The sequence below is a fragment of the Prinia subflava genome, chromosome 3 (assembly GCF_021018805.1).
Source record: "Prinia subflava isolate CZ2003 ecotype Zambia chromosome 3, Cam_Psub_1.2, whole genome shotgun sequence".
Taxonomy (NCBI): Eukaryota; Metazoa; Chordata; class Aves; order Passeriformes; family Cisticolidae; genus Prinia; species Prinia subflava.
Window position 1 is genome coordinate 76,262,892 of NC_086249.1, and position 23,555 is coordinate 76,286,446.

Below are 23,555 nucleotides of genomic sequence, written 5' to 3' on the forward strand. Positions count from 1 at the left end.
AACTGCCACATCTAGAACTTCATTATGAACTGCTTCACAAGTTTTTGATAAGTTAAAATAACTTAAAGATCCATTTCCCTTTCATTCACTGGAGATAAGGCAGTTTCTGTATTTTCTATCTGAATCTACTAGAATTATTAGAAATCATTACTATCATGACTATTATGAAGAAGTCCTGAGAAGAATGTCCCCTTTGAGTGCCACATTAAAATATTTTGTACCATGTTGGACCATAAAGAAGTAATATATCTTTAATTTCCTTTGAGTTTGTTCTAGGTGAAATAGCTAAAGACCTACTCAGTATTTCATAGTAATAAGCCCACAATCTTGTCAGCTTGATTTTTGCAGGGGCTTCTGTTTTGTTTGTTGTTTGTGATTTTTTTTTTGAGGGGGGGGGGCGGTTGCAATTTTGGGGGGTTGTTTGTTTTGATTTCAAGGGTTTGTTTTGTTTATTTACTTTTGTTTTATTTTGTTTTGGCAGATACTACTTCTTAGAGCACCTGTGTTTCTCAGGCATAGCTTCCTTGCTGTCATTATCCTTTCTCTTCCCTAGGTTACTGTGATTTTTATTGTCTTCATGCTTTTTCTAGTAATGTTTTCAGACAATTATTCATTCAGGGGATCTTTGGCCTCCTGCATTTTGTTTGGGAGTATAGATTCAGATGTAATTATCACCTTTGACAAGATTATAGACTATTTACTATGTTCAAGCCCCAAGCTTTTCAGAGCAGTCAGCTTCACTTACTACTTCCATTAGTTGAGCCCTTAGCTCTTTCTATATTTTAGAACATTAACAGCAGAGTTACTTTTACTTTTTCTTGGATTCATTTCAAACTAAACTTATGCTGACTGAATTCATGCTCTTGCATTTAGTTCTTCTGTAATGCTTCTATTACTTACGAAAATAAGCCTAAAATAGCATCAGTTCTTTTTGTTTCAGTGTTTGTAAGAGAAACTTGACAGCTACACCGTCCAGGAATAACTAGGTGCTACTATTTTAGTAACACATGCTTTTCAGTTCATACTTAGGATGCAATTCTCCTGCAGCTGCCTGGTTCCCAGAGCTGTCTGTCTGTTAATAATTTTAGTGTATTTGTACCTAAGTGTGATTTCTGGTATTCTGTTGAAGGTTGTCAGCAATACACTGACAGTGTATACAGGCCTTGTAAAGGTCAGTGTCTTGATTTAAACAAACCTTAGCTGTGTTGACTTCTGCTTCATAGTGTCATCTTACCTCACAGTGCCACCTCTCAACTCTTCCCTGATCAAAGCTCATCTTTGAGGACATCTATGCTAAATGGCATTGTTGTTTTTCTTTTTACTGCTGAACAATTTTTTTTTCTCTTGTCTGTTGTTTCATGTCTCAATGCTATGTAAAGGTCTTAGTAAAATATTATTTATTTGTTCTAGACACCTTAACAAACCTGTGTCTTGTCTCATTGGTGACAGTTGGTTGCTCATAGGAGTCCACAGATGAAGCTCAGACATACCTCCTAATTCAATTTAAGAGGACTGTACCATTAAGGATTTATTCTTGCAGTTTCTTTCCCTCTGCAATTACTACTATTGAGACTGGTGCAATATGTGACTGTTTCCTGAGGCCACAGTCAAATTTTGAATCTGCAAAAGACCTCTCCCATGTCTCCACTTAAACTTCGAGAATTTTTTTTTGAAGTCTAAAATATTGATTTAAGGGGAACAAGAAAAACATGTTCATTAAAAGATAGCCTTGGGTATTTATATTTGCTCTTACTGTTTGGGGTTTTTTTAAGTAAATCTGAAGTCTCCCCACTGGTCCTGAGTTGCATTTTTCTTCTGCTTTTGTTTCTGTTATTTGTTTCCTCTATACATATCAGGGTTGGGTGTTGAGGTAAGGTGTAAAACGTGACCACAGAACCATTGATTTCCAACTGAGGCAGGGGTAGAGCTTGAGCATTGTAAGGATTTTGATCATGACAATTACACTACATTTTCTGTGCTTAAAAGGTGAAATAATGTTTCACTGAGGAAAGGAGGCAGGTTGTAAAAATGTGGGAAAAAGTCTTCCTGTTTTCTTCTTAGAAGTAGTTTTGGTGTGTGGTGTCTTAATTGCATTTGGAAGCAGGAAGGAAGGTTTTAAAAGCCCTCTGTCATCTGTAGTTATTCTAATCATAGCTTCCCTTTACTCCTCCTTTCAGATTATTTCTTATTAATAGCAATTAGTTACTGTTTCTAATTGCTAGCAGTGATCTTTTGCAAAAAGATTGTTTCCCTGTACTAATAGAAGGCTCTGCAAACTGAAGTTTTCTCTTGCCTTTCCTCTTCTGATACTTTTTCTTATCATGATTTGATTAAGGAGAGCTCTAGTTGTCCTAGCTCTTCCAAGAGACTTCAGGTGTTCTTAATTTTCAAAGAAGGATGAACTGAGTTTGGAAGCAGATGGAAGAAAAAATACAACTTCACAGAAACTTACTGTCTTGAAGTGTTGCAAATGGCATTTCTTTAAGATAGTGTAGTTAAAATCTCAATTTAACATTTCAGCAGTGCTGTGGTCTGTGCCAGCCTGCATAAATAGATACATATGCTAGGGAAAAATGCATATCCTGCAGACTTTTTTCCTTTTATTTTCTTTAGGGGAAAGTAGTTCACCAGAGCCTGAACATTATGAACTCCTTTTCTCAGAAAGTGAAAATACAACACATACGGTCCCTGTCAGAAGATGTAAGGTTTTATTATAAGAGGCTAAGAAGTAATAAAGAAGATTTAGAGCCAGGAAAAAAATCAAAGGTTTGTTTATGTGTTATTTCTAAACTTCTCTAAGTTCTCTTTTCTATATAGTGTATGTTAGCATATAGCATCTGTTTCTGTGTCCAACAGAAATATTCCTTCTTTTTCCTTTGGTCGTTAGATTTACCGTGCTGTTTAATTGATCAGCTCTTACATGTTTTGCAGATTGCAAATATTTATTTTGATCCTGGTTTACAGTGTGGAGATCATTGTTATGTAGGATTGCCTTTCCTATCTAAATGTAAGTAAAGTTTGACTTTATAATTAAAATCATTTAAAAGAAGTTTTCTTCTTAAACAATCATTTTACTTGATTTATAAAAACACATTTCTTACAGCGGAATCTAAAGTTCAGCACAGCATAGCAATGCAAGAAGATGCATGGGATTCTGACTGGGATTTGCATGAGAATTTATTCAAAGAATGGACAGAAATAAAAGAGAACTCAAGCCATAGGTGAGTATTTTATTCCTGTTGTTTGCTCAGGCCTTAAGTCAGTAATAATTCTGTGACATGTGTGCTCTGATAAAATACAAAGCTTCTTAATATCGCTGTGCTCTTTGAGAGGAGGCTAAGAAGGAATTGTTTGGCCTTCTTTGCAAAACCTTTAAAGAGAGCATTTTAAAAGTTGAAAAACACTAATAATTTGCTCAAGTTAAAACACTGAAAGTTACTATTTACTGAGTTGCTGGAGTTCTTGGAAAGATTGTAACAGCAAGGCACTCTCTACTCTGCAAAAATTTCCAAAACCAGATTATACTGGTTATTCAGTATCCCTGCTTAAACTGTTTTAAAACAATATACCTTTTAAGATTTCATAAGGTTTTCTGTGATTACCATTCTGGGATTTTTGCATTTCAATGAATTACAAATTTTTCTTGTATTTTACCTTGAGAAGATTAATGGTTGCTACTTAATATTTAGAAAAGTTAAGCTCTGTAGACTGCTACATACCTTTTTAAACATCTGCCTTCTCATACATAAAGTTGATCTAATCTCCAAAAGACATGAGTTAACATAAACAGTGAGTTTGTCTTTTGTGTTGATAGCATCCAGATTACTCTTTCCAAAAAAGTATGTGAAGAAACAAAATGCCTGTATGCAACTAAATAGAATAACAAAAATATTCCCCCTTTATCACTTCTGTGTTATAATGGTGATATGTTATTAACTCCTGAGAAAATTTAATCTAAACAGAACCCTCTATTTAGCCATACCAATAGCTTTCAAGAAAGTTCTATCCCCTACAGTAAGAGAACAATAATGGAGAATGCTACTAAATATTAGTTCTGAGTAAAGAGTAGTTCCAGCTTGAATATATACAATGCTTTTATTTATTATAGTATGTTTAAAGTATTTAATACTTTTAGAGAGAGTTAAGATTGCCCAGCTGTCCAAAGGATTATTCAGGGAAAGGAGAGACAACTTCTGAAAATGGAGGGGTTGTGACTTGGACATTTGGAGTTTCTTCAAAATATTTCTCTTGGTTTGAAGCCTAGTGTTTCATCCATTTTGCTGACTGGAGAACTCAGTACTTTTAGTTTAGTTTCAGTTCATGCTGGAGAGCTTGTAGAAGAAGAGGACCCAAGTCTGTTGTGGAAGTTGTTTAAGAGCAAAGAACTTCATTAACTGCTGGAAATAGTGGCTAGCACCAAGTATGACTTGCTCAGATTTGCTTTAGGTTTATTAGACAGGTGTGCAGGCACACAGTCTGTGTATCCATTGCATTTAGGTTAGATGTACTGATATACTGTACATATGCAGCCAAAATACGTTTTCTGGATTGTGGATGCTATATTGGAGTTTTTCCTTTCTACTGTTTGTACCTCTGCAAATCATCAAATACATTTCGTGTTATTTTTCTTACTGATCTGAATCTCAGTTATATTCTCAAAATTTGTTTCTGCAAAATGTAAAAATGAGTTTTATAACTGTTTCTCCAGACTGAGTGCTGTATTTGAAGTAGACACAGATCTTCAGAAGGATGTTCGGTTGAAAATTACAGCAGAAATGTCCTGGCCTTCTATCCTTAGCTCACCACGCCATCTAAACTTCCCACTTACCAACACAAACAGCTCATCAGTAAGTTATTTTAGTGTCATTTTAACAGCTGTTTTTAATTGCATTAATGGTAATGTAAACTTACAAAAAATTCTTTCTGAATAGGAAGAAGAAATTTTTCTGGAAAATCCAGCTGATGCTCCTGTGTATATTCAGTTTCTTCCAGTAGCTCTGTATTCTAACCCATCCACTTTTGTTGATAAGCTGTTAGAACGGTAAGTGTTGAGGAATCCTTTGGGGTGTTCTCACTTGGCAGAAAAAATGCATTTTACAAGGAATAAATGAGTGATATGGCAGTTGTGTTGGTAGTTAGTAATGGCCTCTAAAATTTGAATCATTAGGCCAGTTGAGAACTGAATCTATTGCCATTGAAGACACACCTGTATTTTTTACTGAGCTGAAATGTGTTTACATTTCTTCTTTACCTTGATGTACAACAGGGGGGAAATAAGAAAAAATAAAATCAAGTGATGCTTTCAGCTGCATATTGGACTGCCATAGATACTTGATTAGTGCTAAAATTCATAAATGCAAGTATGTCATGACCTTTCCTGATCTGTGAGAAAGAAAAAATTGAAATTTCATTTCAGGTTTAATTTGAGTAAACCAACTAATTTCAATCAGAGGACTCTAGAGTTCCAGGTCTTCCGAAATTGTGTAAGTATTTCAATACATTCTTGATAATTTTAAATTCAGGTATTGTAATGTCTAAATAAGAGTTCAGTCATACATGTCTTTGAGTTTAGGTATTAGTGTGGAAAATGTAACATAAATGTAATATCTGTTGGATATCAGGAAATTGGGAAAAGAAATATTTCTTCAAAAGTAACTAATCAAGTGTCACTTTTTCTATATGCTTACATTATAATACAACTGTGGAGATTACAGGAAATGTGCATTTTCTCATTCCCTTACTGGCAGGATTACTTTCTTAAGCGTACTGGTTACTATTTCTAAAATTGGCAAAGAATTGATTATTCCATTGCTTTGTTGATTCTTTAAAGTGATTTGAGCATTGTGGACTACTTTTAAGTGTGTGTTTTTTCATATAGAGCATGCCGCATCCTAAGCACTTCTTTTTTTAGCTGACTTTTCCCCTCCATTTGCAGTTTGTTTCAGAGTACCATTCACTGCTTATTTGGTGTCTCAAGACAAATGGCAAACTTAGCAAAATACACTTGAGTAGTTCTTCTATTTTGTTTGCTCAACAATGAAAAAATACAAGGAGAAAAAATATCCATAATGACTTGATACTAATTTAGTGTTCGAAATATATATGTAACAGTTTCTGATCTTTTTATTCCTCTTGAACTTTATGAATCTGCATGGGTGAAGTTTAGCTCAGTTCTGTTTTGTTGTGTTGTTCTGCTTCTCCATTAACATGAGCAGTTTACTAATAAGTAGGGAAATTCTTGTGCTTTCAGAGTTTCTGGTTGAAAAACCCAGAATATGTCATTGACTAATAACCTTTTTAGGACAAGACCAATTTGCTGGCTAAAATGATACCATTTCTATCAAATACATGTAGAAATGTCCTATTTTTTAAAGTGTTGCTTTGTTTTGCTTTGTTTTCCCCACTCTCTTAAGGTCCAACCACTACAGACCACTGTGGGAGTTACAAAGGGCCTGGCTCGTCATTCCATTTTAAGTCTAATATTAAAACCTGGTGAGAGAAAGTCTGTCAAAGTAAAGTTCACTCCAGTTCTTAATAAAACTGTTTCATCATTGATTGTTATCAGGTAAGAAAGATATTTCTGAAATAAGTGTGATTTTTTCTGTTTTTTCTATTTATATATAAGATCATAGTTGCTATCAGCTGTCAAGAAGCTATTGCTTTTACAAGAGGAATTGTAGAATCCTGTGTGTCTGCAGAAAGATTTAATGTAAATGTAATATGCCTTAGAGTATTTTAACTGCATTAGTACATATTCAGTAATATAAATATATAAGCCACTCTTATACTTACCACAGAGTCACAGAAGGGCTTGGTTTGGAAGGGGCCTTTAAAAGTCATTAATCCAACCCCCCTGCAATGACCAGGGACATCTTCAGGTTTCTCAAAGCCCTGTCAAACCTGATCTTGAATGTTTCCAGGGATGGGGCATGTACCATCTCTCTGTGCAATCTGTTCCAGTGTTTCAGTACCCTCATTGCAATTTCTTTTTCCCTATATCTAATCTGAATTTACCCTGTTTTAGTTTTAAAACTATCACTCCTTTTCCTGTCACAGGGCCTGTTAAAAAGTTTGTCCACATCTTTCTTACAGGCTCATTTTAAGTACTGGAGCTCCTGTTTGGCCACCAGGAAACTTTCTCTTTTCTAGGCTGAATAATTCCAATTCTCTCAGCCTCTCCTCATAGCAGAGGTGCTCCATCCCTCTGATTATCTTGGTGTCTCTGGTCTGGACTTGCTCCAGCAGGCCTGTGCCCTTTCTGTGCTGGAGACCCCACAGCTGGGTGCAGCACTCCTGGTGGGGTCTCAGCAGAGCAGAGGGGCAGAATCCCCTCCCTGGTCCTGCTCTCACAGTGCTTTGGATGCAGCCCAGATCACATTTGACTTTCTGGGCTGTGAGTGCACGTGGCTGGGTCATGTCCAGCCTCTCATCCACCACTACACGGAGACTTGATTTCTGAAATACATCCTACACAGTCTTGAAAGAAGTGTCTCTGGTTAGAGATGCCCTTTGCAAGATCAAACTATAGTGCAAGTTCAGTCTTTCTAGTAAAGAGCATTGAGTTCACTTTTGTAGCAAGTGTGATACCTTAGTAAGACATAGAGATTTTAACTAGTGTTTCACTGGAGTTTGTATTTGTGTGTTACATTGTGATTTCTTAGAGTTTTGTCTTGAAAACACTACAGAGGTTTGACACCCCTGCTGTTTACTTCCATAATGTGGGGTATTAGCTGTGGAACAGGTTATATATTTGTTCTCCAGATTTGGGGTATAGACTTATGGGCTTATGGGCTAGCTTTTGTGAATGCTTCCCCTCACCCTTTTTTTTTTCCACAGAAATAATTTGACTGTAGTTGATGCCATAATGGTAGAAGGACAAGGAACAACTGAGAGCTTGAAGGTTGCAGGCAAACCTCCTGGTCCAGGAAGTTCTTTACGCTTTAAAATCACAGAAGCATTATTAAAAGACTGTTCAGAAAGTGAGTACTTCTTGAGTTTATATGCTGAACAGAAAAGGAATCATATTCTATGGGTAAACGTGAAATGTGTGGAAATATTTTTCCTCTTTTCCAGTGACCCAGAAATTCAACTCCATTAAATACATTGAAATTGCTGCTTTATTTAGGCAGAATACAGAATATGTTATGGGGTTTTTTTAAACGTGAGAACTTGGAAAGAAAACAGATGCTTTTTGTCCATTTAAATTCAAAACAGAGGAGGTAAAGACCTTGGCATATTTACTAGCTAAATCACTAGTACCAAAATTTAATAGAAATTGGATCATGTGTATAACTTCTTGCATACTTCTTTTCTTCACACCTTCATAATCTTTAAGCACATAGCCATTGGGGAAAAAAGGTTGGGCATGTTCCTTGATGAAAATGAAATCCCAGCTAGATTCTACTCTTGAGATCTTCTGCACTGTGGCCTCAGGCTTGTTTCTGAGAGGAGTGTTAAGAGTTCCTATATTATCTAAGAAACTGGTAAAAGAATTTTAGTTATATCTGGTATTAAAATCTCCTTTGCTACTTTGCAGTTTTCCAGACATTTCTAAGTGCCATGTAAATTATTATCTGAGATTATTCTGCTTTTTGTGAGGGGTGAGTAAGAAAACTTGAAGTAAAGCATATGAGTAAGCTTTTACCTGTTGTGGTTAGGGATTTCTTTGCTAATAAGATATATGTAGTTAAGTCATGTATTTTTATTTTTAAGACACACAAAAAAAAGAAACAAAAACCACGTTTTAATTCTTCTCTTGCTGAGACTGTTCACAGAATACCACAACATTAGGCAGCACATCAAAGAACTTTGCAGTTTAGGTGATTTCTTGGTAGGGCAGCAGTGCTGTCAGAGGTTAGGGGTTTGTGTTTTTTCCCTGATGAAGAGGCTCTGGAATTGTACAAGTGTCCTACCTTGACAGTGATGTGAATCTGGCTGCAGAGATATGTTCCTGCAAGTTAATTCCCGTGACCTTGCTAGTCTCTCTTATGCTGTAATACTGACAGAACTCTCTTCTGCTGTAAAATATGAATGTAGTGAAGGATATTTGCTTAGCATAACACTAACCACTGCTGTTTGTTTCTAGAAATGAAATACAAAGAACCGAATTTCACACTGAGAAGAACATTTAAAGTGGAAAATACAGGGCAGCTGCAGATTAATGTGAAAACAATGGAAATCAGCGGCTACACATGTGAAGGATATGGATTTAAAGTAGTTAACTGTCAGGAATTTGCACTAAGTGCCAATGCCTCTAAAGACATTGTCATATTGTAAGTGTTCTTTCTTACATCTTAAATGGAGCATTGCATTTGGAATTTTAATTTTGTTTTCACAGGAAAACTCTCTCGGTTAAATTCTGATGGCTTTTTACTTGAAGTTTCAAGTGTATGGGGGTTTTGTACAGTGTTATACAACTATGACATTTTTCCTTCTTCTTGCAAACACTATTTGATTTTTCATTATACCACGTTTTCATGACTGACTATAGTGTTACTTCTATTACTATCCTGTAAGTATAACCTGCTGTGTTGGAATAATGTTGCTGTATGGGGTTATATAAATTTCCCTCATTTAACTTGTGAATGCACATGGGACCTAGACCTATATCTGGTTTTGGTGCATTGCAGTATGTAGAAGAGAGCCTTTGGTCCAAGGATTTTTATTGCAATGCACAGTATTTTAGTCTTGAGTATTTTGTCTGTTGCCTTGATGACAATGATTTTGTAGTTCTATAATTTTTTATTGTAAAAAATCTCTACACCAAGCACTGCTCTTTTAACAGTGCTTTGTTGTAAAGTTAATTATTCAGAAAATGGTATCTAAAAAGTTCAGAAGTTGTTTCTGTTCTGCAAGTGGATGTATGAAACATTGCTGCAGTGAAACAGTATTTCACTAGTATTGCTACACAATCTTAGTTTGTGATGAGACTGTTATGTAGTGGTGATGTTTTTGAAAAATCATGTTTGTGACTCAAAGGTGAAGTGTTTAAAAAAATTATAGCTCACATAGTAGTTGGTTCCATTACTTAGAGCTGCTGGTACATTTTTCCTGCATTCATAGCTTTTATTAACAGGTGTGGTAAAACCTTGTTTTCAGATATTACAACTTCATATGGTACCTCAGGAGTAATCTAGAATCAGATGTGTTAAGCAAAGATGTTAATGAACATTGTCAAACATATCTTGAGGTATTTGAAAGATACACAAGTATTTTTATGCTGTGTGGTAATTGATGGAGTTGAATTACAGTTTTCTTTAATTTGTAATTTATGAGTTATAAAAATTGCCTTTGTGCTGTTCATATGAAAAGTTCTAACGTGCTTTGTGTTGTTTCCAGGTTTACACCAGATTTCACTGCTTCCAGGGTTATACGTGAATTAAAATTCATCACTGCAGGAGGCTCTGAATTTGTATTTATATTGAATGCATCGCTTCCATATCACATGTTGGCAACGTGTGCAGAAGCATTGCCCAGGCCCAACTGGGAATTGGCACTGTACATAATCATCTCAGGAATAATGAGGTTGTGTGTGTGTTTCTCCTTACTGCTGTATGGCCACAAATTGCCACTGCTGGAATATGGGTTACAGAGAAGCACATGGGTATTCAGCACATGCTCTAATTGTTGTAAAATAAAATAGGCTGAAAGGAGATCAAATTGATAAACACTCCTATAGATTGAGTGTAAACTGTTTAAGGCAAAGGAGTACTGACTTTCTGCTCAAACCAAGGACAAAATAGTACACTTCTTGCTTGAACTTATTTCCTTAAGTGAGATACATACTCCTGTTAGTCTGGATAATCTGTAGGGGTTTTGATAAATAAGACAAATTTGAAACATACTAGGTATTAAAGCACTGATGGCCGTGAATTCCTGTAGAAATGTAAGCATCCTTCTGGAATATTGTGCTTTAGAGAGATATAAGGCAGTGACTGTAATGAGCTTAGCAGATGCCTTGGATGAATTTAACTTTGCTGCCACTTGTTATGTGACAGACAACTGGTGATACTAATAATGGGATTTCTGAGAACCTGAAGGACATTGTTTGCAACACTGTTCACTCACAGGTTACGTGGTAGGATATTAATGCATGTTTTTCCTCAGCAAACAGACATGTGTTAATTATAGCTTGTTGAATTGAGTTGAAAATGCCACCGTTTTCATAGTCTAACCTCTACTTATCTTTATTTGAAATCAAGAGTTATAAACCCTATGTCACTGCTCATCTCTTAGATGTGAGACACTTTACCCCCACTGTTTTTCTGCAGAGAAAACCCTAGCATGGAAACTTATCTGTACGAGTTTTTACTTATCAGTAGCAACAAATGCTGCTTTTCATTTCATTAGTGTGAAATGTATTGGCACTGTCAATGCCTCTGAGAAGAAGTGGTTTTTCTGTGTGCTGCAAATCCGAAGCATTATCACATACATATCATATTGCTTTTTCCCCCCCACAGTAAGTTACTGGCTCTTCCATTTTGCAAAAGTTCGCTTAGGCTGTCTTTCCTTGTAGGGATTAACAAAAGAAATATAGTAGATAAAGTTACAGCCCACTTCGTTTTCTTTTTTGACTCTTCAGCACTTTCCTAACTAATGCAGTGTTTAGTGAGGAAACTGCATTTTCCAAAGTAAGAGGAAAATTTCTGTTTCTTAGGAAATTTTGTGTCATCACTAACACTGCATTAGTTAAAATGCTGAGTGAGTACTTATGTGGTTTTCTTCTATATGTGTGCTAGAAGTGTAAAAGCTGAGTTTGATTTTAATTCTTTGACAGAGTAAGTAACATTTGTCAGCTCATAAGTGTAGTTTGCTTGGATAATTTTATATGTGCTGTATTTGTTAATTCGACTTTACAAACAATAGAGAATATTTACCCTTCCCTTACTATGTCTTTTTCCTAAAAATACAAAAATCCTTCTTAGCAGCAAACTAGAGAAGAGTCCTAATATATTTTATAATATTCCAAGATTCCTGTGCATAAACTGACTCTAACATTTTGGATGCCATCATGTATGTGTTTGCTAGTTGCCACTAAAATAACTCTTCCATATCACTGCAAAGCTCTCGTTAATTTTTAGGAATGAACACTAGGATTTTGTATAGTCCATGTTTTTTAATTTGATAAAGTGGTGTTTATTTTTGCCTTTCCTGAATCACAGTTGCTTTCAATATTTACATGCTTGTGGCTCTATGTTTTGAAGTCCACCTTTTTTTTTCTGTTGGATTAATACACCTGGCAGCTGCATATCAGGCTTGCATCTAGCTCCCAGTCTCAGTGCTGGTGATTTGCATATCATGCTGGTCTTGTGTATGTTATGTTTCTATCAGACAAAATTGTGGTTTAGATGATATTTTTAGTATTTTCAATACAGGATACAACCTTTTTGTCCTATGTGATTAGAGTCATTAGTTTTTAAATACTCAAACCTAAGAAATAAATCCTTAAATGACTACCTTTCTTCTCTGCAGTGTACTCTTTCTCTTGGTAATTGGAACAGCCTATCTAGAAGCTCAAGGAATTTGGGAGCCATTTAGAAGACGCTTGTCCTTTGAGGCCTCAAACCCTCCCTTCGATATGGGAAGGCCACTTGATCTCAGGAGAATAGTTGGAATTTCATCTGATGGAAAGTAAGTAAATGTTTGGGCTTCTTGTGGTACTTTCACCATTTATTTCTTCTTTAGTTATCAGGCCAGTAAGAAAGTAATACTGCTCTGTAGAACAGGTGAATGAGTGAAGACACCCCCACAGTTGCTTGTAAAAAGATGGCTTGGATGAAAAGATGAATTTTATGATTGTGAGGAATATTCTTTTGGGGAAAAAAAAGGAAGGAAAAAAAGAAATCAACCAAAAACCAACACCTGCCAAGTATCCTGTTAATGTTCTCAAAAATAAAATGTATAGACTGAAAAAAAAAATAAAAATTTGCAGGCCAGAAGTTCCTACCTAAGGTGTCTTAAGTAAAGATCATCTTCTTTCAGTGTTCCCTCCATCATATATATCAACAGTCATTTTACTGTGGTTTTGTTCCTATGTACAGCAGGCGAGGGAAGAGGAAATGGTGAAGGCTACTGACTTGCCAAACCAGTTTTAGGCATTTTGCTGGTTGTATGCCAAGAATAGTGTAGTTCAAGTCTTCTTTTGGATATAGTGATTCTCTTTTCATGGTGAGGAATGGAAACATTGTAGAGTATGTTTAAACATGTATTACTCTTCCAGCTTGAATACACTTGGATCGGATTCTAATCACAGCTCGTCCAGAGGAATTTATGGAGCAGGCAGTTCGTCTTCACGATCCGGTGCAGGGAATCATAAGCAATGCAATGCAACAGCACACCTTCACAGCAATAGAAATGCATCTGATGTTGAAAACATCAAATCCAAAACCAATTCAAGTATATCTAACAGGACTTCAGCACAAGCAGCTTCCGTGCAGTCAGTAAACAGAACGGGCCCCTTTACCTTGGATTCAGGTGCCACAGCTCAGACTCATGCCACAGGCAAAAGAGCCAAGGGGACGAGGCAGAACCAGCAGCTGATGCAGCAGCAGGCACCAGCTTTGGCAGAGCAGCCCCTCCAGCAATCCCCAGCGTCCGGGCCCCAGCAGCAAGAGCAACAGACTGAAAGTGCTTTGCCACAGCTCCCGCTTCTCAGCCCGCCTCACGGCGAATGTGCCAGCAGCAGAAGGCACAGCTCAGAGGATTCAGATCTCACTGGGCTCATAGAAACTATGGAAAAAGACTTTGACCACCCAGAATCCCCTTCCCCTGATGTGTTTACAGAACAGCCCCCATCTCCACTAGCAAAAAACAAAGGTAATACAATTCTGTTTTTATGGGATGATTCCCTGTGTAAACCACAGGACAAGATTTAATCAACTGTAAAGGTCATGTTTTCACAGTGTGGAAAGAGAGTGCTTCTCTGTGGTTCCCTTCCTGTGCTGTGTGCCTGTCTTGAACACTTGTGTTACTTTATGGCAAGTGAAGTTCACTGTGCAGTGCTAGCTTGTCATTCTTCCTGCAAAAACAGTGGCATGTTTTGATGAAAGCAGGTGTGAATATCTGGACACCTGATTCTCTGAAAAAGAAAAATGCTTTTTGTTGCTACTCCTTTGCCTTTGGGTTGGCATCCATTCCTTCCACGTCCATCATTTGAACTTTGGGCTCAGGGTTGAGGAAGGGAAAAAGAAGTTGTCCTAGTGTATTGTGGAAAGTGAGGCAGGGAGAAAGGGAGGAGGGGAAGAGAGAGAGATGGTTAAATAGCCTCTGTGGTATTGTTTGGGAATGGAATTCTTCATGCCCAGACTTGCAGTTGTAGAAAATCCTTAATGTCAGGTGGTCAGCAAATTAATATAAGGCACCTGTGTCTATACATTACATTCATTTTTGGATGAGGCTAGAGTTGAGTTGGACTTGTTTATCCATCTTTCCAGTTGTATAGTGCTTAAAATAATGAATTCATACATTAGATATGTTTAGATTTTTGAAATTGTGTCAGTTGCTGCCTTCTTATGAACACTTCTTGAAGTAGGATTTCTAATTACGATTTTTGTTTTAGCAATCTCAATTGCATCTCAGAGTTATATGATGATTTAGTGTTAATATGTTAACACTAAATCATCAATTCTAAACAATTTTTTTCACTTTTTGCTACCAACACTTGTACAAAAGTGTCACTGATACTGTGTTGCTTATTAGAGATAAAGTTAAGAAAATGAGTCATGGGAAGGTGTATAAGCACTGGGCCATCTGTAAGATTGTGCCTCAGCAAGGACAAAGGTTTTACTCTGTTAGGTGGTAATGAGTAGAAAGTTCTTAATTAGTTCAGAGTGGATGTTAGGATGCGTTTGTCTTTCAAAGTGGAGACCCTGAAATGATGAGAGGTTTTGGTGTCTTGCTGAAATATACTACTCTGTTTCTGGGCTGTTTTTAGTTTTCCCAGTGGGAGGTGGTGGGGAAAATTAAGAGAACTGCTATCAGTTTGTCAGGTATCCATTCCATAAATAGGACTCCAGAAGGTGATGTGATGGTAGGGAGGTTGCATGGATGGTGTCCACAATGGCAAACAGTGCTGTGTTGTAGCTCTTGAAAGCAAAGTGCCTGGTAGTGAGGATGCAATGTTCTCATGGATTGTATTTGAGCATACATGGGTGTGCAGTGGACTGATCCAGTCCATATCCTGAGTGCCTGAAAGCACTTTGGAGTGCATCTTCCATTTCTAGCTCCCCCTAAGAAGGAGGCAGCTCTTGCACTTGGGAGCTTTTTGCGATGCAGCTGCACCCGGTATGTGGAGACCACCAAGTTTGATTTCAAAAGCATATTCCCACTCCAGATAATGTAGTGTGCCCATTTCCATTTAGCCTCTTTAAAATGTAAAAATGTAAAACCGTAGGGGAAGTTCCATAATCTGTCTGTATCTACATACACACACGGGTGTTTGTCTTTAGATGAGTATTCAGAGCAAATCACAAGCTTTTGCAGAAGCAGCAGCTTCTGGACTAAAACTCTCTGTCATAAGGCCCTGTGCAGAATTGCTGTTTTATGTAGTTCTCTATTTCACCTGCCTAACACTTGCGTCCTAGCAGACTGCAGTGGAGGCTGCATTAGATTTTTGCTAAACAGCTGCTTTATGTTACATTTTAATGTCATGGTAACATTTTACATTGATGTTCTAATTACGAACATTAAACTGTTTAGCAATCCTGAATGTAGACTACATTTCTAGCAAATTTTGGAATGAGGCCTTCTCAGGCCCAGCCAAAATGCCTCCAATATGCTGGAAACCAACCTTGAAAAAATGTTCAGAGGAAGATCTACTTGTATTTACATATCTGTTTGTATTCACACTAAAAAGAAGACTTTTATCTCCAATATTTTTGTTGTCCTAGATACTGAAAACACTAATACTTATGTCTTAAAAAACAAAGTTTGAAGGCACTGATATGTATCTGGTATTTGCCAAAATACTGAAAGGAAATTTCTGGTTTGGTATAAACTTTACCATTTTGCTAAATGAAATATAACAATTGTCATGGTGCTACTAGTCTCAATTCCAGCTCAAGCTAGTACAAATTCCTGAAGAGGCAGAATGCAGTTATTCACCACAGGTTACTTGAGTCTTTATCTGAGTGAATAATTAAATCCGTCCAGGAGGCTGTATGCAGGCACTGTGTGACTTATAAATGAGAGTGCTTATTTTGAAAAGCAGTATCTTAAGAAGGATCCTATGAGTAAAGGCACATACTACAGCTAGTAAGAGATAAGACTCTTGTGAAAGCTCAAATCCTGTGAGAGCACAGCAGCAGGTGATGGTAAGCTCACGAAGACTCCACACACACACATGCACAGTTTTTTTGTATTGAGAACAGTCCACTCTGAAGGAATAAAATATGTCAAGAGGAGAAAGTATAATTGGGTGTGAGCCTTTTCAGGTTTTGATCCTTTGGATTTTTTACCTTTTTGCTAGACAAATACTGTTAGTGATTTTTCTCATCCACACTAGTCTTATTTCAAGTTGTTTTGTGTTTTGTTGGTGTTTTTTTTCAACTGCCAAGCATGCTGATCATTTCTGTTCTTCATTTGGATGATAGCCCTTTTGCCATCCTCAGAATCTAATGCTATGTGATTAAACTGTCAAATTGGATTCTGTGGTGTTTAAAAGGACTGCCAGGAACAGAGCAGTGAGGAATCATAGGCAACCAGGTGCCTGCATCCACAGAGGGGCAATGGGGACACACAGGTCAGGAGCATAAATGAGAGATCAGGGTTGTTCTTTTGCTCACATTTGGTGCAAAGGGGCAAAAGGGGTTGGTGTGTCATAACAGACAACAAGCTTCAGAGGGTTAGTCACATGGGATAGCCCCGAAATGAAGGGAACTAGTCCATCTCTGAGCACTGCTGAGAGTCTGAAGCATCCTTCTCTTTCTAGGAAAAGGGAAAACAATTCAGCGCAAGGCTAAGCCACAGAAGAAGCGGGAAGAAAAGGACAGAAGAGGGAAAGGAAAGCAACAGGAGGATGAGCTGAAGGATTCCTTGGCAGATGATGACAGTTCTTCAACCACAACAGAAACCTCCAACCCAGATACAGAACCACTTCTCAAAGAGGTACAGCACTGCTGAGAAAAGGAGGCCCTTGTACAGTTGTGTGCCACCTGTTGGAGTAGGAACAGTCTGCCTCCCCCACACCATCCTCAGGTTTCATGTAATACCTGATGAAGAAGAATGTTAATTAAAAATCACCTTTCCCAATTCTTGCCTTAACTGTATCAAATCTGCACCTCTGAGTGGGAACATGCTTGAGTCCTGTAATCTCAAGACTAAAAATGCCCAGGTGACTTTGACTTGAATTAGCCAGCAGCTGTCAGCAGCATTGTGGTAATTGTCTCCTAGCCAGTTCTATTTGCAGAACAAAATGCCAAAGTGCAGATGCTAATTTAATTCAGTAATTAAGGTGCATGCTAAATCATGCCTTTTGTAAGTTACAAGGGCTCAGATCAATGGTGGTGACTTTGTCAGCATGTAGTTAACTTAATTACCTTATACAATACCCCTACCTTTACTTAACTGATTCAGCTCACATGCTCTAAGGTAATAAACTAATGTCTACAATTTGTGTAGTGGTTGGATTGTCATAAATATTTTGTCCTAAGACAAACTGGCAAACAATGGGGAGGTAATGCCCAAGGGAAGAAAACCAATCCTAAATTTTGATGTCCTTAATTTGAACTTTGTAAAAGACAGGGATTATAGCTTTGGGGAAAAAAGACGACCATGGGATATATTTTAACGGTTAGGGTTTAGTAAGTTGTCACTTCAAAGTTGTGTTGAATATTTCAGGACTATTTGAGAATGTACTTGTATTTAGAAAGTCTTAGAAGTGTGGTTAAAGAAAATTATAAATTGAATGGTGAAGTTGCTCATATTATTTGCTTTGTTGAAGAGTCTGTTTCAGGTGGCCTGGACTGCATGCAGTGGATGTAGTAAGGGTCTCAGTACAGAGCTAACATCTTATTAAGAGGCCATGGCTAGGGGAGCTGTGTATTTGCAAATATCAGATCTGTTTGAAGCTCATTAATTTGCTATTTCCATTTCTGCTTCTCCAAATAGAAAAAATACAAACCATGTTTTATAGGCAAAGCCATTAAGTAATGAAAAAAGATCTTCAATACTGCAAAAATGCTTGTGTTTTCCAACATTATTCTTTCCTCAGCCCTCTTCATTATGTGTGTTCTGATGCAAGAGGGACTTTGCTTTTTGTTATTATTAATGTGGCATTATGTCTTTTATAGGAACCTGAGAAACAAAAGGGAAAAGTTACAGCAGAAAAACCTGAAAATGAAATAGTCCCAGGGAAACAGAAAACCAAAAAAGTGCTTACAAGTATCAAGAAAGAAATCCCTGTAGATGTGAAAACCAGGTAAGCATAATGAAGGCTGTTTAGTAGGGAAAGTATCATGCTTAAAGGGAAGATGGATTGATAAAAACATCTGTATTTGACTGTTTTAGCTGCCAATTTGGCAAATGCCTACAACAGGTACCTTTAAGCAGCTTCCTCTTCCTTCCTGATGTCAGGGAATATTTGAAGCTTGTAAATAATAAATTATATAATAGAAACACAGTATGTAAGTGAGAGCTAAATCCAGTGATGAAAATCAGGGGAAGCAGTGTTAAGGTTGTTATAACAAGTGCTGCATACAAAAAATGGGGTTAATGCTTCTCATGGCAGCACCCTGAGCCAGCATTAATGTGAATACCTTTAGCTGCCCTTGGGAAACTGCAGCCTCAGTTTTTTTCCCATATCATAGAGTAAGGTCAGTCTTGGATACTTTATTAAAGGAGGCTGCTGCCACTGCCAGTCCCTTACTGCATGTGGTTGATTGTAGAGCATAGATAGGGGGAAACATGAAGAATCTTAGTCTTACTATAGCTGGTTCATTCCAAAATAGTGTTGTGAAATCAGATTGGTATCCAAGTGCCATGAAAGTAAATTTTACTGAACGGAGGTATATATGGTATATAAGCTGTGTCTTTCCTGTTGTAAGTAATAGTCGACTGAGTTTATAGTTAGAAGAAATTAATGTTCTTCAAAATATTTCTGAGAACATTGCCTGGTAAAGCCTCCTCCTTATTTGTTCTTACAGTTATATACTTTGCTTTATCTTATAACTCTCAAGTTCATTACATGTGACAGTTTTCGAAGGCCACAATGAGAGCTGGCTTGGAATTCTTCTGCAAGAAACAGTGAAAATATTTCCCCCATAGAAAGTTTGATAGACAGAATCAAATACCTGGAGGAAAAGAGCAATATATAGCCAATAGAATTTGGTGGTGCATTTGAATAGCTTTATATTATTGACAAAACCCATCCTGTACATTTAGGGCAATAGCATGTTTAGGAGCATGGGTTCTGACAGAGGTGTGTAGGGGCAGAGTAGAAAAAAGGCAGCTGCCATTTCTTGTTGCCTCTGTATAATCAAATGGGTTTTGTGATCCTGGAGCTCCAGGGTGAAAGCTGCTTCTGGAATGTGAGTGAGCCTAATACATGTGTGGAGCAGTGTGGGTTATATGTGTATATATATGTGCTTTTCAATAGTTCAGAGCTTTAAAATAAAAGGATTTCTGTTTTCTTTTAGTCCCTTGGAATTGTCTTATACTCCCCCACTGGAAAACAAGCAGCGCAAAACCTTTCCATCCAAGATCTCTTCACCTCACCTTCTGTCGAGTGGCTCTAAATCAAGAAACCTCCCCAAAACAAGAGGTAGCGTAGGGCTGTTTTTTGTAACTACCTTAAGGGTTCTATATCATTGTCTGTAACCCATCTTGAGTGCTTAATTCTAAGTCTGGTGTGAGAAGAAAACTATTCAGTTTATTATCCATACACTTGTTTTTTATTTGTTCCAGTAGGTCCAAGCAGTAAGTTAATGGAGAACAGACCATCAGTATTAGCAAAATTTCTCCCCAGTGGTTCTGCACAGGAGCTAGGAAACACCAGCAGCTCAGAAGGGGAAAAGGATTCTCCACCACCAGAGTGGGACTCTGTGCCTCTTCACAAAGCTGGCAGCTGTAAGTAATCACTAGACAATGGCAGAATGAGTGTTCTGCAATTAATATCTGTAGATAGGCTTGATCTGTTTATAGATCTTCCTCTCTCCTTTTACTGCATAACTGAGCTCCATTTTTCTGTTGTTGGCCCCATATCGATAACATCTGGTATGATTTGGGAGGTTTGAAAATAGCATGGGTCACTCTACAGCTCTCCAGTGATAAACAGGATTCAGAAGCTGCTGGGGAAATTGAGAAAATTAGAATTACTGCTCAAAAAATGTGTATTTTCTATAGCAGATAGGGTTTTGTTTAATCAGGTCTGCTCCAGCCAAATTTGGAACTAGTTAGATTATTTGTCCTTGAGAGGGAACACTGGTTACACCCTAATGCAGTGGTTAGCTTGGGACACTGTTACAATTTTTGTGGTTGCATTCTAACCCCCTTGTGTGGGAACCAACTCACCTCCTCCTGGTTGTTTGTGTTGCAAATCAGTCTCTCCGAAAATTAACAGCAGACCTGAGTAGGTGAACATAGAGAACATAGAGCAAACAGCCTTTCTCGTAATTCCTGCATCTGAACAGAAGGGATAGCAGAAGTTCAAGAAGCCTTTGCTGTAATGTAAATCCTACAGGAAGATGGCTTATGTTTCTCTTTATAGCCACAGACAACCTCTACAAGCTCTCTCTGCAAACCCTGAATGCAGACGCCTTCCTGAAGCAGCGCCAGCCCTCTCCAACACCCGCCTCTCCATCTCCGCCTCCTCCTCCCACATCCTTTGCTTTCGGGCCACGAGGAGGCACTTACAGCAGCATCGTCAACAGCAGCTGCAGCAAGTGAGTGCAGATCCTGCCTCCTGCTGATTTCCCAGGCACTGAGCACTCGTGGAGCTGTGCTTCGCAGGGGGCAGCTCCCTGTTCTCAGACCCGTTTCCTCTTCCCATGGAAACTGCTTTTCTGTAGATACATCACTGTGCATATCTTGCCTTCCTGTACAACTTGGTAGATTGGAAAAATGTGCAATTACATGAACTGTTGAGCTGTTATAAATATTTTCTTAAATGCTAGCTTAAATTGCTGCTTTTTTAATCAAACTGCTGAAGTCAAAAACCTTATACTTTTTTTACCTTTTTTTTTTTTCTTGTTCTTTCTCATTTTAGTGAAACAAAACCCAAGCAGCCTAATGGTACCAAACATAAGCTGGCAAAGGCAGCTTCTCTTCCAGGCAGGAATGGAAACCCCACTTTTGCTGCTGTAGCTGCAGGTTACGACAGAAGTCCAGGTACTAGAACCAGTTTGGAGTTCTTAATAATTCCAAATATCTCCTGAATATTCTGTTATTTTGCTGGGGTTTATATTACTCATTTTTACATACATATTCTCACAGGTGGCAGTGGTTTACCAAAGGTTTCTCCAAGCAAGACAGATGTTTCCAGCAATATCAGCATTTCCCACACAGTTGTTGACAGTGATGGCTCTGACAGGTAATTTTTATATTCTCTAGGCAAATACCTGGACCCCTAGAAAAGAAGATTGAGCTTTGAATGACATTGTGAAGGGAGTGACAGAATTCATTCTGGTTAGGTTTTTTAAAACTATTTTATAGTCTAGGCACAGCATTTCTCACCTTGCAGAAAAGTTTAGGGGTGGCAAGTGACTCAAAAGTAGAGAGAGGGGTGTTCTGGATGTGATTGAACCTTTTTCCTCCTCATTACAAGTAACTCAACAATCTTGTGTTCCTGGGCATCCACACAATGAGAATGCTTGGCTCTCTCAGTACTGAGGAGTGTGGACCAAGGTCACGTGAAGGTTCACGGGCAGAGTGCCTTGCTGCACAGCAACGCCTCTCACTCCTGTTTGAGCACCGAGACAGAACTGTCAGTGGGCTTTGTGCTTTCAGAGGAGCAGGGTAGAGCTGTGCTCAGTCACGTTCCCTGAGGCACATGTCTTTTCTGACATTTTGGCAGTGAGCCCCGCAGTTGTAAAAAGCAGTAACCTTTCTGAAGTAGGGAGACTTGAATTCAAGTTTCCATATGCAAAGGAATTGCTTTCTGAGTGAGATTTATGCATTGGAGTCTGTTTTGGTGGATGTTCAACACTGGTTCCAGTTAACTCATCTGTTACTTTAAAGAAGCTTGTCCATGAGTGTATTTGTATCCCTTCCAAGTGACTGTAAATTTTATCTGCTTGAGAAAAAAGCTGTACTATGGCTTGGACTCCATGAGTTTTTTGAAAAACTGATCAAAAGAGCTACTGTCATGTTTGTTTGATGCACATTCTACAGATTAAAGAGCACTGTGTCTATACTGTGTTACTCCAAGGTGGGTTAAACACAGGAAAATGTATATCACCAAAATACATGTTAAAACAAGACCAAACTGATTCCTAACTCTTGATCACCATTAAATATTTATTTAGTATATTTTAACTATATATTTTTATATGGATATATATAGATATATAGATAGCTAAACATATATACAGACATACATTTGTATATAGATCAGTAAGTTAATATTGTCAATACTATTGTATTCATAAGCTGTGTATTGCCTTCCTGTTCCTTCATAAAATGTAGTTCAGGTTTGTGGAGTCCTATCAGCAATCCCAGCAGTCCTGATTTCACACCTCTCAACTCCTTCTCTGCATTTGGACACTCTTTTAACTTAACTGGAGGTGAGTTTTCTGTTCAAATATTTTTCTGTATTCAAATAGAGGTAGATAAATGTTGTGTCTTCATTCCACTGGTCTAAGTACAGACAATGTTTCCATCCTCACTCCTGAAAGGAAGACTATGTAGGAACATTTGTTAAAAATTTGGTGATTCATTCTGTGTTTCGCTGAAATCTCATAGCGTGTTTGATGGGCTGAAAATCCTTGGTTTGAAGTTTCTCTGTTGGAGTAAAATTTCTGGATTTTGGGGGCTGTTTCCTCAGTCTTCTTCCTCTCCATCCCTTCCCCAAAACTTTACTGTAGGTCCCACAAATGTGCCAGTAGGCCTGTGTTTTTCCTAAAACACTTGCTTAAAGCTGTGAGGCTGTGGCCCAACCCTAGTGTTGCTCTCCTCTTGTGTTTTCCTGCAGTATTTGTATAGCTGCACAATGAACTGATCCATACTAAACCCAGCAATTAATAAATGTATTTAAATATTTGGCTAAACTTCCATCAATGTAATAGAGGTGACCAGGCATTGAGATTGCAGGGCATGAATGCTCTGTGAACTTAGGAAGATTTTTGTACTTGGGCACCTGTGGTGTGTTTTGAGGTGGCTGAAAAGATAATAGGCAAACTAAACTTTGCATGTTGCATCAGTGTCTATGAAAAAATGCTGTTTACTGCAACAGTTTGATGTCTGCTGGCAATGCAAACAATGGCAGCTGCTGCTGTGGGGTTCTTTCCTCTTCATCAGCAACACTTGGTACCCATGGCTCTGAGGATCAGCTCCACATGTGAGAAGCAGGCGAGCAGGGCTGCTGGTGCTCCCTTTTCCTTCTCGTAGCAGAGATGGGGTCGGGG

At 38.0% G+C, this 23,555-nt stretch overlaps 1 protein-coding gene across 2 annotated transcripts in view; it reads left to right on the plus strand.

Annotated features, from left to right (window-relative positions):
• The window catches only part of TMEM131 (transmembrane protein 131), a 91,962-nt gene that overhangs the window by 63,517 nt on the left and 4,890 nt on the right, over positions 1–23,555 (plus strand). Inside the window, exons 20-39 of one of the 2 annotated variants that reach the window (XM_063392545.1) lie at positions 2,614–2,766; positions 2,932–3,007; positions 3,104–3,221; positions 4,709–4,847; positions 4,932–5,041; positions 5,417–5,483; positions 6,414–6,565; positions 7,837–7,979; positions 9,086–9,272; positions 10,339–10,524; positions 12,472–12,630; positions 13,220–13,815; positions 16,928–17,103; positions 18,288–18,415; positions 19,632–19,756; positions 19,900–20,061; positions 20,702–20,876; positions 21,200–21,321; positions 21,427–21,523; positions 22,618–22,715. In XM_063392545.1, the coding sequence (XP_063248615.1) occupies positions 2,614–2,766; positions 2,932–3,007; positions 3,104–3,221; positions 4,709–4,847; positions 4,932–5,041; positions 5,417–5,483; positions 6,414–6,565; positions 7,837–7,979; positions 9,086–9,272; positions 10,339–10,524; positions 12,472–12,630; positions 13,220–13,815; positions 16,928–17,103; positions 18,288–18,415; positions 19,632–19,756; positions 19,900–20,061; positions 20,702–20,876; positions 21,200–21,321; positions 21,427–21,523; positions 22,618–22,715 (3,169 nt within the window). The remainder of the gene's footprint in view (positions 1–2,613; positions 2,767–2,931; positions 3,008–3,103; positions 3,222–4,708; positions 4,848–4,931; positions 5,042–5,416; positions 5,484–6,413; positions 6,566–7,836; positions 7,980–9,085; positions 9,273–10,338; positions 10,525–12,471; positions 12,631–13,219; positions 13,816–16,927; positions 17,104–18,287; positions 18,416–19,631; positions 19,757–19,899; positions 20,062–20,701; positions 20,877–21,199; positions 21,322–21,426; positions 21,524–22,617; positions 22,716–23,555) is intronic. The other variant, XM_063392546.1, reaches the window with a different exon arrangement.